At 42.1% G+C, this 16861-nt stretch overlaps 1 protein-coding gene across 2 annotated transcripts in view; it reads right to left on the reverse strand.

Moving 5' to 3' along the window:
- The window catches only part of CCDC88A (coiled-coil domain containing 88A), a 251526-nt gene that overhangs the window by 89051 nt on the left and 145614 nt on the right, over positions 1-16861 (reverse strand). For both annotated transcript variants that reach the window (XM_067565171.1, XM_067565170.1), the window contains exons 13-16: positions 11684-11868; positions 4869-5006; positions 3151-4221; positions 2486-2613 (exon numbers count right to left, since the gene is read on the reverse strand). In XM_067565171.1, the coding sequence (XP_067421272.1) occupies positions 2486-2613; positions 3151-4221; positions 4869-5006; positions 11684-11868 (1522 nt within the window). The remainder of the gene's footprint in view (positions 1-2485; positions 2614-3150; positions 4222-4868; positions 5007-11683; positions 11869-16861) is intronic.

Below are 16861 nucleotides of genomic sequence, written 5' to 3' on the forward strand. Positions count from 1 at the left end.
CCTCTTGATAAAGACTCTACTATTATAGTTATGAAATCCCCATCATTAGAGGTTTTTAAGAACAGGTTAGACAAACACCTGTCAGGGATGGTCTAGGTAAGTGGCTCTCAACCTTTCCAGACTATTGTACCCCTTTCAAGAGTCTGATTTGTCTTGCATACCCCCAAGTTTCACCTCGCTTAAAAACTACTTGCTTTAAAAAAATCAGACATAAAAATACAAAAAAGTGTCACAGCACACTATTACTGAAAAATTGCCTATTTTCTCATTTTTACCATGTAATTATAAAATAAATAAATTGGAATATAAATATTGTACTTGCAATTCAGCGTATAGTATATAGAATAATATAAACAAGTCATTCTCTATGAAATTTTAGTTTGTACTGACTTCACTAATGCTTTTTATTTAGCCTGTTGTAAAACTAGACAAATATCTAGATGAGTTGATGTATCCCCTGGAAGATCCCTGGCTGAGAACCACTGGTCTAGGTTTATTCAATGCAGGAAGTTGGACTTGACAACTTCTCGAGGTCCCTTCCAGCCCTACATTTCTATGACTTTATATGAGCCTGATCAAGTGATTGTTAACTTTTAGCAGTGAAGGCTGAACTACAGTAACACAAATGGTGATGACTGTTACCTTCTGGCCTACCAGAAATCAATCAAGATACCTTCTAGATGAAAGTAAGGAGTGCGAATAATGGATACAAAGGCATGACAGTTTTAGAAGTTATGATCCCAAATGAACTAATCTATCTCTTGAGTAAAACAAACATTCCTCATCCGCAGTCCTCCCACTTAGTCTGGAGCCATTATGTTTGCAATGGAATCTTGAAAAAGATAGGGATATCAACTAGGACAGCGTCCATTTGTATTACCCTGAAAGAACATTTATTTTGAGTAGCTACTCTTATAACTGGCCAACTAATCTTGGAAGCAAGGAGAGCAATGAAAGGTGAGGAGAGGAGTCAGCAATATAGTCAAGATCATCAATGGATTGTGGAACCAGGAATTGACAAAACCTGGAAAAAAGCCATTAGTTATTCCTAAGGACACAAGTAACTTCTCTTTTTCCTCCTGGACTCATTTCTATTGTTCTAACATGACATTTCGATCTAAAAGCATAAGCATTTAATGCTTGAGCTAAGCACAGAAGCAGACCCATGGGCCATACATGGCCTAACTTTAGAAGGGAACAAAGAGCCAAACTGTGTTAGCATGGATATCACACTCCCACTTAGTTGGGGAAGCTCATCCCAAGTGTCAGAAATCCACAAAGGGCATTACTTATAACAATGTCAATGGAAGAGTTATCTGTGGGTACTGAAACCAAGACTTCCAGATCCAAAGACATAAGCCTCTACTGGTGGAGCTAAAGGACCAGGTTGATTAGCTTAAAGATGGTAGAAGACTCAAACCTCTTTATGTGGTATAGCCACTGAAGACGAACAAAGAACCATACTGTTGTAAGTGCATCTCAAAATTATGAATGCTGAGGAACAAATGAGTGCTGGACCTAGAAACTGTTTCTGACTAAGTAGTAACTCATCACCAACTGGGCAAAGAGGAGCAGAGGCCAGATGTCATTAGAAAACAAAAGTTAATGGCAGACTCTCTCTAAGTGGTACTGGCAATACAGCACTAGCAGTTGTAAGGGGGTCTGAAGATAAAGTATCTGGCTACCTCCTGAGATAGAAGGCCCAGAATCTGTCTCCCTCTTTATGCCAATCAATGACAACAACAGACCACAATGTCAGCCATTTTTCACAAATGAATGGCATCATGATAGGAGGGCTGGCTAGAAGCCCAGGCTTGCCTGCTTTTCCTGCCACACATTTCCCCTGAATTCCTGTGAGATAGGATGCAACACAGCACAGAGTACAGGAAACAGATGTCAGGAAGTCAGCTGCTTTTATGTTAGCAGATGTTGTAGAAGGAGCACAAGTTTGGCATTAGGGAGAGGTTCAAACTCTTGACTACGTCCCAGCCTGCACAAATGGGAGAATGTGAGAATTTCTTTTTGGTAGGTAGAATCACAACAGATGAGAATAAGGAATCTGCTGTCAAGACAGGGGTGACTGTGTATGTGACAAGTATAGAAAACTAGCATTTACAAGAATACTGAAGTATTAAAAAAACACTGGAGTACCATCCTTGACACTGTCTCCTCTCTTTTTTGCTCCTACTGTTGACTAGAAACATCAGAATATTGTAAATTATATATAAACAGTAGATGTTGATATAATTTTTAAATTTCTTAGCTACAAAGTGACAATTTACTTTTAAAGACATATTTGGAAACTGGAGAACATTAATTATCATATTGTACTACTTTCAAACACAGTCCTATTTTGGGCTAGTCTATTTAATGTCTTTTTAAAAATAAGGATATATGGAGAAAACTGTGGGAAGGAAAACCATTTTACTGCAAATGAAAAACAAACAGTTGCCAAACTATCCCAAACTGATCTAGGCATTCTCACCTGTCATCAGTATTCTGTTCATCATGCAAGAGGCGCTCTTTATTTAAACCTATCTTTTCAAGTTCATGGGTAAGTTTTTCAAGATCATTATTCATTTGCTGGGTCTTCAGTTTTTCATTCACCAAATCCTTATGCAAAATAAATAAAAATCAATCAATCTAAAATATTAAATAAATAATGCAGAACTAGTTTCTGGAAATTGTATATGCATGAAATTTCTATGATTACTTGTAGCTTGAACAACCTGTTATTTCAACTTTTTCCTTCCTCCCAACTATTAACATCTGATTAAATCTGAAATTATATCCTAAATACAATTCGGATTTCATCTTAGATGTTTACTTCCTGTTTTTTGCAGGACTTTCTTTCTAAACTTGATTTGAATATTAGGATACAAAAAAACCCAAAACCAAACTAGCTTTGCAGTATCAGAGTGATACATATGCATAATAATTATTAAAGTTTAACTACAATATTTAATATGTAAATACTATTTATTTAAGTATACCAGCAAGGTAGGAACATGATTTATTCAGAAATGACTAGTAGATCTATTTTCTCTACAACTTTTAAAAAAAACTATTATATTATACACACATAGCACATAGTTATATTGGATTTATGTCCAGTAGATAATACAAGAATGGAAATTAGTTTCAAATTACCTCTCGTAATGTGACAAGTGTTTTCTTATCAATGGTAGCTCTTTTCACAAGTTCTTTATTTTCTTTTTCTAGCTCTTTTAGACGTACACAAGACTCTTTAAATATACCTATTTCTTTAAATAGAGATTTGTTTTCTTTTTCCAGATTATTAATTTTTATATTGTTCTCTTCTAAAGTACTGTCTTTAATTTCTGCCTGTTGTCGAAGTCTCTTATTCTCTTTTTCTAGTTGTTTCTTATCCTTTTCCAGCTGAGAAGTCTCTTGTTCCAACAGCTTATTCTCCTTCTCTAATTGTTCTAGGCGTTTACTAGAGATTTTTAATTCTTCCAGATTCTTTTGCAGAGTTTGGTTTTCCAACTCTAAATCTTGTAGTTCACTTTCCAGTTGCTGAATCTTTTTGTTACTATTTTCTAAGGCTTTCTGTAGCCTTTGGTTTTCTGTATCTAAACCTTGGTAGCTGACTTCTAAACGTTCTGTTTTCTTACAAGAAGCTTTCATAAGCTCTAAGCCTTTTTTAAGTTGCTCCTTTTCACTTTCCAATTCATTATTTTCTAACTGTAATTGAGCCATCTTGATGCTTGTACACTTCAAAGATTCAACTGTTCTTCTTAATTCTAAATTTTCTTCATCAAGCTGTGAATTCTCTTTTTCCAGTGATTCTAACTGAAAAGTAAGGTTTTTTAAGCTATCCAAAGTTTTTTTCAACTTTCTATTTTCCACTTCGAGATCTGAGTTTTCTTGCTCTAAGGCTTCTATCTTTTCACAAATAATTTTTAAATTGGTAATCTTTTTCTGTAATAACTCATTTTCCTTTTCAAGATGATGTAACTCGTTCTCAAGCTCTTCTGCTCTCTCTCCTTTCTCTTTATAATGTTCCAATTCTTTCCTGATTTGCTTTTTTTCAAATTCAATCTTATTTAGCTTACTGCTGGTCTCTTTGATAGATTCATGGAGAATTTTATTTTCTTTTTCAATGTCTTTCACTCTAGCTTCAGCACTGATTTGGGATCGTTGCCTTAGAGCAGCTATTGTTTGATTCAAATGCTCATTCTCCTGTTCCAATATTTTAATCTAATAATTTGAAAAGAAATTATAAATTTACGTCAATACAACGCCAAAAATAATTTATTTCTACACATAAACAGCAGGCTACTGAGGTAGGACAGATAGAGATGGATTACATTATATATCACTTCTTCTTTAATATAGGGTAAAAAAAAGTTCCAGTGTAGTTTATTCTACTATGTTATATATCATGTAACAAAAGACACATCATATATGTGTGTAGGGATGATGGTTATGCAATAAATTGTAAATACAAATTTTCAACTAAATTAGTTGCTTATTTTAAGATTATATAAACAGTCAAAACCAAAATATATTACTAGCTTCACTCTCTTTCTGGTTGCCATTTAACCCAAGGATGGCTTCTTTTTTCCAAAACAACATCTTGAGAGATAAAATATAATAAAAATAGGCACATCAGCAAAAACCCAAATGTTCAGTGAAACTGGGGAAAGGCTTTTTGAAAGACTCTGAATGCAGTTTAAGAAAAAAATTATCTCATCATTTTATTTGAAAATATAGAATTCATCTTTGAGATATGCACAGTCCATAATTGCAGCTCCACTGATTTTTGTGACTGTATATGCTAAGGCTATTTTAATCTTTCATTTAAAAAGATACTACTCCTTTTTCTTGCAAAGATTGTTACTTGCCTGTCTCTCTGAGTTTTCTCGAAGTGTCTCAATTGTCTTTTCAAGCTGTGCTTTCTCTTTCATCAGATCTTTGCTCATATTTTCACTGTTCTGAAGACTTTGTTTCTCTTGGCTAATTTCATTTTCAAGTCCTTCCAACTGGGGGGAAAAATTCATCCAGAGATGACTATGAGTATAAATGACTATTGTTACTGAGGTGAAGTGAAAAGATTTTAATTATTATTTTTGTTTTCCATATGTGTTATACAGTCTGATACAACACCTGTTAAAGTCAATGGAAAGACTCCCACTGACTTTTATGGAGCTGGATCAAGTCCATAAATTTCTATTTAAGATCTGGTAAACATTGCAACCTCTATCCCACCTAAAATAAGCTTTAATTTTTAGCATTGTAATATCCCACTGCCTCTCCGTTGCTGAAACCTTTAGCTGCTGGAAACTTTACCAGTAGCAGGGAAAGACTTCACCAGCTCTCCACTGTTGGAGCCCTTCTGCATCACAGGGAAAGACCTCGGCAGTAGGGAAAGGCTCTTCCAGCTCCCAGGTACTGATACCTTTCCCCTTCACAGGGAAAGACTTCAGCAGTGGCGAAAGGCTAGGGCAGCGAGGAGCAGCTGAAGCCTTTCCCACTGCCAGAGTCTTTCACTGACAAATATAGCTACACACTGCAGTGTGGATGCAGCTTGCCTTTCACTATGGCATGTAGCTACATGAACATTACAAGCAGGCGACATTGGTATGTAGTGTACACATAGCCTCTGAGTCCCTTTATCCTGATCACCTTATCTATATTATCTGTGATGGTCTGGAGAGGCACTTATTAAATTATTTCAGCAAACTGAAGGAAAGAGGAGGGGATCTCCTTATCTTCTGCTTCCTATAGAGTCCTCCCCATCTCTGGATAATGCTAAACCATCTCCATGAGTACTTTTCTCCCCAGAAATCATAAAAATACATTTTAAGAACACATTTTTGTCTATAAAATAGGCCAAATTTTACTAGATGATGGATATTTTGAAAATTTTCCTAGGAAAGATTCCCTTTGACTGCTCCTACAAGGTATTCATTGCTTTCCCACCCACGCTTTCATTTACACAAGTTGAATGCAGTGCTATACTACATCATACTCTAAATATTTTTAAAGAACTAAGGATAAACGTTTCCAGAAAGGGGCATTTCATACACAGTTATTTTGCCAAATGCTGCTGCGTCCCACCGTGGGACTGCATAATTGTTTAAACGTGGAAACAAATTAACAGATTTCCTAGTCTCCCACTCCTTTTGTTTGCAAGCACATGCATCCATGGGGCATAGGCTTTATCAGAAGCAAAGAAAGACATTTTTGTAGGAACCCTTGTTAAAACGGAGAGCACATAATTTAATCTATATTTCTAAAAACGGCTACAGACCACTATTATTCTCACATCATGTGGTGAACTAGCCACCACTTATAGGGAACTAACTCAATTTTTCTATAGTCCATTCTGCCACCACAGATCAAAGATTACAATATCTTGCAACTTATCCCTCGGATCTGCCACAAGGATAGATACTATAGGAAGTAAAAAAAATAATTATGTGAGAAATATAATTCAGACACTTCCCTTATTCACAAACCACTAAGGGTCAAACATACCAATCCTCTACATTCACCATCCATATGGAGGCTGAAAACTCTCCTATACCTACCCTATTCTCCCTCCTGACATGGGCTGGCGACATCCAACCTTCAAATAAAGTTCTAAGATTCATCTTTACTTCACTTAATCAGTAGACTCTGACCACAAATCCCAAGTACTCTTGGGCTGAGTGAGGTCTTTACTTCTGCCTTTCTTAGAGGGAAGATAGCATGTGCAGCAGCCTTACTCATTAGCCTCCTGTTGCCTCAGGAAACAAGCAACTGCTAGTTTTCTCCTTTTTCTGCAATGCCTTTTAGTCAATCACCAAATCACACAGCATCAGATATGGGAGCTGAGATACATCCCTCCATCTACACAGTTCTGATGCTGTACATTGCATTGGCATGGAAAAAAAGCAAAACAACCTGAGTATAAACAGCCAACTATGCACTACCAGTTTATAAATTTGAAGCTCTTTCCATTAGAGGCCGGAATGCTGATGATACATGGAACTGTCATAAATCTATCCTGACATCTTCAGATATGAAATGGAGACTAGTTTTCTCCCCATTTATCTGACATAGGCTGAAAGAATGGATGCCCAATAAATGTAACAAATATTTAAGATTGTATTGATTTAATTTGTATAATTGACAGGGCAAATGTAAATTTTGTGTGGGAAATGGCAAGGATTTCTTGGCCCCCATATGTGAAACATGAACAAGGCAAAATGGCACAGAGTAAAAGTTGGGGTAGGAACCTTATATGCAATATGTCCTGAGCGTCAAAATGTTGTTTTTGTTCTTAAATATTATATGCTATTAACATAATTTTATGAGACAATATAAAAGCTTAACTTTATTTTGACATTTGTTATCTGGTAATGTATTATTGACGAGAGCAAGAGTCTATGAGACTTCCTTATTTAAAGATTACATATGACCACAAATTTTGTAATAAGTATAAATAAACAAGCTAAATTAACTGTCTTGTGTTTAGCTGCAGAAATGTTGCAAATTGAAATAGTAAATCTCTTGAAAATCTGCTACAGGGGAAAAATCTGGAAAGGCGAATTCCCCAGACTTCAACTGCTAAAATTATTTCAACTGTGATTGGCATCCAGATAATCTCATTGATATACTTCTATTCAATCTGTTCAAAATTCCACTCTGATAATTTTCTATTATGAGGCTGGGATGCTGGGCACCTTGGTAAATCATAAGGGAAGTCTGTTGAGGAACAGTGTTTATTAAGGCCCTAAAATAGAGGTATCCCTCAAAATGCAACACAGGAAAAATTACTACAAATCTTTTTTTTGTAATGATTCATAAACATAAGGTTGGACTTTGAGTAAAAGCTCTTTGAAAATCATGTTTAAAGAAGATAAAGAAAATACTGACATTTTGAGGTAGTGGCATTTTTTATTCTCCCCCACCCCAATAGATTAAGGGGTAGAATAATATACTCTACATAGTGAATTACAATACTGAAACATAAACATGAGGAATTATTAAATGGTAAGATTAAGAGCTTTGTTGGTTATACTTCAATAATTTACAGTTATGGATAGTGAATGAATTTAGATAATACTTAGGCCAAGGGCTTGGCTTGCTAGCATGAGTGTGGTTTTGCCAGTTCTTCTTTTCTTGTATAGATTTGCTTAAAATTATATTATTGCTGACAGGACAAAAGTAGTATGTTGTGCTGGAAGATGTTAGGTAAAATGTATACAAACTTGTAATGACAAGAAGCCTCCTTTACCAGGAAAACACAGGACAAGAGTGAGACAAAAACAGAATAACAAAGAGCAAATGTTGTGTAAATTGTAGCTTACGAATGCATATTGTACAGGTTTCCTAAAACAAATGCTTAATGTATTTTATGTTGACTGGAGAAAGGTTAATAAATATGTAATGAGGAAATGTATAAAAAGACACAAATGAACAAGGCCCAAATCAAGAGAAACACCAGACGAGAATCTGAATGAATGGGACTGATGGACCAGACCAGAGATTAGAGGTGGCAATGACCATGACAATTATAGGAGAACTTCCCAGTGCCCCAGAAATGCAGTAATTTGGGCTTGCTACAGTGTTTTGAGAGCGCAGATGAGCACCTTCCAATGGCTGCAGAGAGAATGCAACCAAATTCAATAGGGTGCTGGAGGAAAGAGCAATTGATAGTGAACAAAGAGTAAGGGAAAGGGAGAGTTTGAAAAGCCCACGCCCCAGCTACCACAGGGTATGTGTGAGGAAATTAAAAAAGAAAGTCCCCAGTCTCAAATTCCCAAATTAATTACTGTTTGAAGGAATGAATGAAAGCAGTTGCCAGAGCAGCCTGTGAAGGAACAGGTTATAAGGGCTAAGAAGCAGCTGCAAGAGACAGAAGGGGGAGAAACCGCCACAGGACCACCAGACAGAAACTGTTCAGAGAGCAGCCAATGGGAGAAGAGCGTAAAGGAATCTGAACTGTAAAGCCATTATCTCTCTTAGGTGCTGGAGCCTGCAGAACTTGCGCAGGGTCCACGGGGAGGGGGGGGCTTAGGTCTGTCCTTATTGCTGCAATCCTGCACAATGGGTGAAAGTTCCTCAGATAAGTGCTTCTCTTTGGCTTTTTCTTCACTAATTCTTTCCTAATCCTCATCCCTCTTTTCAGAATCATCTTTCTCTCACCAAGGAAGAGGTAAGAAAGATCTGCAGTTGAGAGCTACACTCCATGCTTCCAGGAAAGAGGCACAGAAAAAGACTGAAAGGTTAGGAGTGGATTCAGCCTATTAAGCCTTTTGAGTCAGGCACTTGGGCTTTCACTATGCTTTGTCTCTGTACTTCCTGGTAGTTGGTGATGTAACACCAACTGTTCTGTTCTTCCAGCAAGAGGGGAGAAAAGTGAGATGCTCAACAAAATTTAATTTAAGAATATATTTGGTGACTTCTTCAGTACAGATGAAACTGGAAGCTTTTTAAAACTAGATTCTTTATATTGGTTCATATTTACTGTTAAGTTCTTTGGGATAAATAGCTTAACATCTCTAAATATCAGGAGATGCCCTGTGTTTTATGTATCTTTTCTAAGACTGGAAACTGAATTCATGTTGAAAAAGTATCAATACAACTATAGGAAGGCGCAGTGGCCTTCCTCGGAGCCTGGGCCCGAGGAAGGGCCACAACAACAGGCGCGGACAGTGATAGGGCCGGCAGCCCAGTCTGCCCAGCAACAAAGGAGCCGAACCGTGGTAGGTCCAGTAGCCCAGACTGCCTGGCAACAAGGGAACTGGGTAGTGATAGGTCCGGCAGGCCAGCCAACCTGGCAACAGAGGGGCGGAGCTTCTGCCACGGGAGGAAGTATAAAAGGAAGGCCCCGCAGCTCATTGAGAGACAGGCTGCCACCGGAGGCAGACCTGCTGTCCTGCCAGCAGCCGTGTAGGCTTGAACCCTGAGCGAACGCCTCCCTGAGCAGATTTGCTGGGAACAGCCCAACCTACTAGGCCCCAAGGACTGGGCCGGGCCACAGAGCCTCAGTGACTGGGAAGGGCCACAGAGCCCCAAGGATTGGATAGGGCCTCCGGGCCCCAGTGACTGGGAAGGGCCACAGAGCCCCAAGGATTGGATAGGGCCTCCGGGCCCCAGTAACTGGACCAAGCCCCCTGAGATTCAGGCGTGGGAGATACCTTCAGAGGCCAACCCTGACCTAGAGGAGCTGCTGGATGACAAACCCCTAGAGCCCTGCGACCTAGAGGAGCTGCCCTCCGCAGAGGAATTCCCTGACTTGCTGCCGATGGATAAGGAGGGACTGGTGAGCCTGTCGCGGGCTGAGTACCCCGCCGACCCCGAGGACCTGGAGGAAACAGGAACAAGGGAGGAAGTGGCCCAGGGAGAGCCATAAGCCAGTGGCTGAGTCAGTGGCAAGGCCCCATCGGCATGTTGCGGCGGGAGTCCTGCCGACTCAGTGGCAGACGTCTTTGCCACTGCTAGGGTCCTGGGCTGGGACACAGTGGAGATGGGTGGGCCTGCGTCCTCCTCTCCCCTTCCCTAGCCACCCCAGGAGGAAGTGTTCTCCCCTACCGCTACCGACAGCAGATCCACTGCACACCGGTCTCACCCCGCCTGGGGGTTGGAGACCACAGACTGCTTGTCTGCCTCGCCCTGCCTAAGGGCCGGAGGCTATATACTGCGTGCCGGCTCACCCTGCGTGAGGGTTGGAGCCCCCTGGACTACTTATCTGCCACGCCCTGCCTGAGGGCCAGGGCTAAGGCTTGGACACAGACACTACCATCTTCTCCTTGTAGGAAGGCGCAGTGCCTTTCCTCGGAGCCTGGGCCCGAGGAAGGGCCGCAACGACCAGGCCGGAAAGGACCACCGGCCTACAACAACAAAGAAAAAAAGAAAACATTAATTTTACAAACACAGACATCAGAAATCCAGGAAATTCTAGGTTAAGATTAAACTCAAAACAAAATAACTTCCAACAAATCCAGTGCTTTAAAGTATAGCAATTCTTAGTTAAAGTACAATGAACAATATTAACTCCACTCCTTGCTTCCCTACACAAACATACATACACAACTCAACCACCTAGCTCAACACAGCCCACACCTCCCTCAACCATTATTCAGCAAAAATGTTTGTACAGATGCTGAAAATAGAGCTGGCTGAAATCGTCACAGAGTTCCTGAGCTGTACAGAAACACTCATGATGGATATTCCAGACATTAGAAAGTCATTAGTGAACAAGTCCAAAACTAAACCACTCAGTTCTCTCTAAACTAGTTCAATGCACTAGATCACATCAAGGGTTCTAAAGTAAAACATGTTTCTAGGTCAAGCTGTTGTTAAATGTGTGACAAAAATATGTCATTAATTTTCAAAATTATTCTAACACCTACTTTAAATTCCACACTTGTAAGATTCACCTCAACAATCTCATCAAAATTCCACTTTGGCTAAAGACCACAAACGAATAATCTTAAAACAAAGGACATATTTTTTAGAGCGATTGTAGTAGAGGTGGCAAAATCAGATTCAGAATGGAAAGACTGATTTGGTCTTAATTGTGAAGACTAATCTCTCTCTCTCTTTCACAACATACTTTAACACATGGAGTAATGCATCCATCTCAAACTCATGCTGATAAAACCTGACATACCATATCTTTTATAGTCTATTTTATCCTATTATACATACATATATTGATGGCTACCTTTTTGCTAAGTCTTTGGTTTTCTTTTTCCATTTTCAGAATCTTTGAATTATTGCCTTCTACAGAACCCATTTCATTTTGTAGCTCTTCCACTGTCTTCAGCAAACTTTGGTTTTCCTTTTCCAGCTTGAGTAATCTACTTGATGTCAATTCATTCACTTCATGGCCAAGTGACTTTCGTGGCACTGTCAGAGTTAAAAAAAAAAAAAAAAAGAAGTGGTTACTTATCATTAACTGGAGTTCTCACCCCCACCTAAGAACAACTACGAAGTTGTGGTTGAAGGAGGACTGAAAAAAACCAACCAGTTACTAACCTTTCTGTAACTGTTGTTCTTTGAGATGTGTTTCTCATGTCCATTCCATGTTAGGTGTGCATGCACTACTACATGCACAATCGCTGGAGATTTTCCCCTCAGTGGTATTCTTTGGGCTGGCACTAGTGCTCTCTGGTGCTCATGTGCCAGTATAAGGGGCCCAGCTGGCTTCACACCCTCTTAGTTCCCTCTTGCTGGCTAACTCTGACCAGGGGACAGGAGGGTGAGTCATGGAATGGACATGAGTAACACATCGCAAAGAACAACAGTTACAGAAAGATTAGTAACTGTTTGTTCTTCTTTGAGTGCTTGCTCATGTCCATTCCACGTTAGATGACTCCAAGTGGTTCCCTAGGAGGTGGTCTCAGAGTTCAGACATGGATTGCAACACAGTTCTACCAAACCCAGCATCATCTCTAGCTTGCTGGATGATGGCATAGTGGGATGAAAAAGTATGCACCGATGACCAAGCTGCTGCTCTACAAATATTCTGGATTAGGACCTGGGCCAGAAATGCCACTGAAGAAGCTTGAGTTCTTGTCAAATGGACGGTTAAGATGGCAGGAGGTGGGGCACCCACATGCTCATAGCACATGCGAATGCAGGCAGTGATCCAGGATGAAATTCTTTGGGCAAGTATTTTATCCTGTCTGCTATTGCCACAAAGAGCTGCATGGACTCATGGAACAGTTGGTCCTCTCTATATATAATGCCAAGGCCTGCCTAACATCCAGCGTGTGGAGATGCCAGTCCTCCCTATTATTGTGTGGTTTCGGGAGGAATACTAGCAGGAAAACAGCCTGATTACCATTGAACTGCAAAATCACTTTCAGAGGAATGCGGGGTGGGGGCGAAGTTGTACCTTGTTTTTAAAGAACACCATATACGGGGGTTCCGATGCAAGGACCCTGATCTCTGAGACCCTCCTGGACAAGATAATCACTACCTGGACGGTGACCTTCCAGGAGAGGTACAACAAGAGGCATGATGTCAGTGACTGAAAGGGAGGGCTTGTAAGTCTTGTCAGGACCAGGTATAGGTCCCTCGGTGGAACAGATTCATAAATCTGTGGGTATATTCTATCTAAGCCCTTGACAAAGTGAATGGACGTTTTGTGAGAAAAAAACAACCTACTATGGCAGAAACAGCTTCTGGATATACCTTAACTGACGAAATAGCTAGGCCCTGCTGTTTCAAATGAAGCAGATACTCCAACATGGACTAGAGAGGTGACCTAGCAGGTGAGAGGGCTGGTTGGGACAATCAAATGGAGAAACACATCCACTTGGAAAGGCAAGTTGCTCTAGTACATGGTTTCCTACTACCTAGCAATACCTGTTGGACTTGTTCTGAACAGGCCAGATCTGCTGGGTTAACCATGGCACTTCCATGAGGTCAGGTGGAGGGCCTTGAGGTTTGGGTGGAGCAATCGACCGTGATCTTGGGATCAGGTCTGGGAGGGAAGACGGAGAGGGAGCGGCTTCAGGGTTGCTACTGACAAGTCCAATAACATGCCGAACAAGAGTTGGAATGGCTATGCTGTGGCTTTAAGAATAACCTTCATTCTGTCCCATTTGTGTTTGAGTAAGATTTTGTGCATAAGAGGAATGGAAGGAAATGCACAGAACAGGTGCTTTTTCCAAAAGAGCAGAAAGGCATCTGTGAGTGAGCCTGGGCTGTGCCCACATAGAAAGCTAAGCTGCTGACACTTCCTGTTTTGCTTAGAGGAGATTCCTCCCCACCCCCACTGGAAGATAGTCCTGGCTATATCGGGGCAAAGGGACCACTCGTGGTAAAAGGAGTAAGATCTGTTTAGGTGATCTGACAGATTGTTCCAGGCTCCCGGAAGGTGAGAAGCTTCGAGGGGGACTTCACACAGAATTCCCACAAGCAAATGACCTCTTGACAAGGGGGGTGGGGTGGGGAGGAAGAGCATGCATCCCCCTGCCTGTTGATGTAAAACATGACTGCCATGTTGTCTGTAAGCTGCCTGGCATCTGGGGTAAAAACACCTGGCATGCTAGGTGGACCTCAGGGAGTGCTCTGACATTTATATGCAAGAAGAGCTCCTCCTGAGATCACTGACCTTGAGTCCTGAGGTGCTCAAGGTGAGCCCCCAAACCTAGCTCGGATGTATTCAAGATTAAGGATACTGAGGGTTGGGGAATGCCCAAGCCTACTGACTGTAGGGTCCCTCCACCAATCTAGAGAGACAAGAACCTGGGTGGGAACTGTAAGCACTGAGTCCAAACAATGACAGTTTGGGTGAGTACGCTGAAGCCAGCCATGCTTGAAGGGGTCTGAGCTTCAGTCTTGCATGCTGTACCACATATGTGCATGAAGCCATATGACACAACAGTCTGAGGCAGAAATGGAGGAAGGCTTTGGCTCGGGTGGAATTGAGCACCACATCTATAAACTGTATCCTCTGAACAGGGATGAGCACTGTCTTCTGTTTATTTATCAGCAGGCCCAGTGCTTGAAAGGTAGCTTGGACCAGGTGGATGTTGGCTCTCACCTGGGCCTCAGACCAGCCCTTGATCAGCCAGTCATCGTGCTAAGAGCAGACTTGCACCTCTCACCTTCTGAGGAAGGCCAGCACTACCACTATGCATTTTGTGAAAACCCAAGGGGCTGCGGACAGGCTGAAGGGGAGTACGGTGAACTGGTAGTGGCACGACGAACCTGAGAAATCTTCTGTGGCCCCAAAATATGGAGATGTGAAAATAGGTGTCTTTTAAGTCATGGGCAGTGTACCAGCCCCCTGGATCCTGGGAGGAAATAATGGAAGCCATGCGAAACTTCAGTTTCTTGAGATAACTGTTGAGGAAACACAGGTATAGGATGGGTCTGAGACTCCCTTTGGCTTTGGGGATTAGGAAATCACGGGAGTAAAACCCTTTCCCTCTCAAGCTCTGAGGTACCTCCTCCATGGCCTCTACCCTGCGGAGGGACTTGCCCCTCCTGGGCTAAAAACTACTTGTGAGAAGGGTTCCTGAAGAGGGACGGCGAAGGGGGGCGAGAAGGAAAAAAAACTGGAGAGTGAAAACTTATTTCACCATACTCAGTATCCAGTGGTTTGAGGTGATGAGGGACAATGCTGGGCTAAAGTGGGAGAGACGGTTTGAAAACAAAAAGGGGGCAAGATCTGGTACAGACTGGTATAACATCCTTGGTGCACCATCAAAAGTTCTGCTTTTGGTCTCCCAAGTATCTGTAAGGGCCCAGTAGCAAGGCTGAAATGGGTGGAGGCGGATGTCTGTGTTTATAACCCATTTTGCTTCTTAAACAGGTTCTGGCGTAGTGGTGGAACCGAGAAGCGGACCGGCTGTTGAGACCTGACGTGTTTCCTCTAAAGCACCAGGACATCTAGACCCAGGGACTTGAGGGTGGCTCTAGAATCCTTCAGGCCATGAAATATTGCATCTGTTTGTTCAGAGAAGATTGAAGTGCCTTCAAACAAAAGGTCCTGGATGGATTGTTGGACCTCTATTAGTAGACCAAAGGACTGGAGCCAAAAGCATCTTTCTATGAGCACTACAGAAGCCATGGATCTAGCTGCTGAATCTGGCACACCCAGGGTGGCCTGTAGGGAAGCTCTGGCCACCGACTTCCTTTCCTCCACCAGAGTGGAGAACTCCTGTCTGGACTCCTAGGGAAGAGAATCCTTGAATTTCATCACTGATTCCCAGACATTAAAACCATATCTTCCCAGCAATGCCTGCTGTTTGGAGATGTGGAGATGTAGACCCCCTGTAGAATAAACCTTTCTACCAAAAAAGTTTTTGCGTCCTTTGCTTTGGGAGTCATTGTTTGTCCCTGTCTGTCCCTTTCATTGGCCGCCAAGACCACCAGAGACCCTGAATGGGGGCAGGAGTAGAAGTACTTGAAGCCTTGGGCAGGAACAAAGTACTTCATTTCGGCCCTTTTTCCAGTGGAAGGCAGGGAGGACAAGGCTTTAACCAGTCCCATAATGGCCTCATTAAGAGGGAGGGCCACCTTCTACAGACCCACGGCATACAAGGTATCGACCAGGCTGAGGGAGGATTCTTTGACTACCTCCACTTCCAGCTGAAGGTTCGAGGCCACTCTTTTCAACAGTTCCTGGTGAGCTGTGAAGTCATCGTGAGCGGGGGGATACATGCACCCCAGACACAGCCTCATCCAAGGGGAAGGAAGAAGAGGCCTGCACTGGCAGGGGGGTCGTCTTCTTCTCCTTCTGCAGGCTCGTTACTGGGCTCAATATTGGAGTCCGGATCATGTGATGGTCATAGGTATGAGGGCACTTTTCTTTCCAAGATTACGGAGTATGAGTGTCTGGAAGAGGGCCCTTGCATAGGGGGAAACCCCCATGGGTTCCAAAATGACCATTGCATCTGCATAGGCCAGTGCCCACTGTGCCAAGTATTTGATGGTACCTCTGCACCCATATCCATCAACTGTAGGGCTGCCTGGGGGAGAACTGGCAGTGGTACCTTGAGTGGGAATACGATTCCACCTCCGAGTCCGATGACAAGCCTTTCTCTGGGGACTATGAAGGGGTGGTACCTGTTGATGCTGGGAACAGTGTTGAGGTGGGAAGACCAATGTTAAGACAAGCAGGGACGTTTTCCCTCTAGACAGTACTGAAGGGGCTGGTACTGAATAGGAAACTGGGGCCACATGCTCTCTCCTGCTCCCTGGTACTGACACCACCGGCTTTTGTACCATTGACAATGGCAGTACCAAAAGTGCAAGCAGGTCCCTGGCTGCAACGAATACCTCCAGGGTAGATGGTTCTGCAGTCCTGCTGGTGTTGCATTGCTCCTCCGGTGCCGAGGGTTAGTCTGGGACCAGACTCAATGGAGCCTGCGTACGAGGCAAA

This window comes from Emydura macquarii, unplaced genomic scaffold (genome assembly GCF_026122565.2).
Source record: "Emydura macquarii macquarii isolate MOO-44397 ecotype Brisbane River unplaced genomic scaffold, CSIRO-AGI_Emac_v2 contig_2676, whole genome shotgun sequence".
Lineage (NCBI taxonomy): Eukaryota > Metazoa > Chordata > Testudines > Chelidae > Emydura > Emydura macquarii.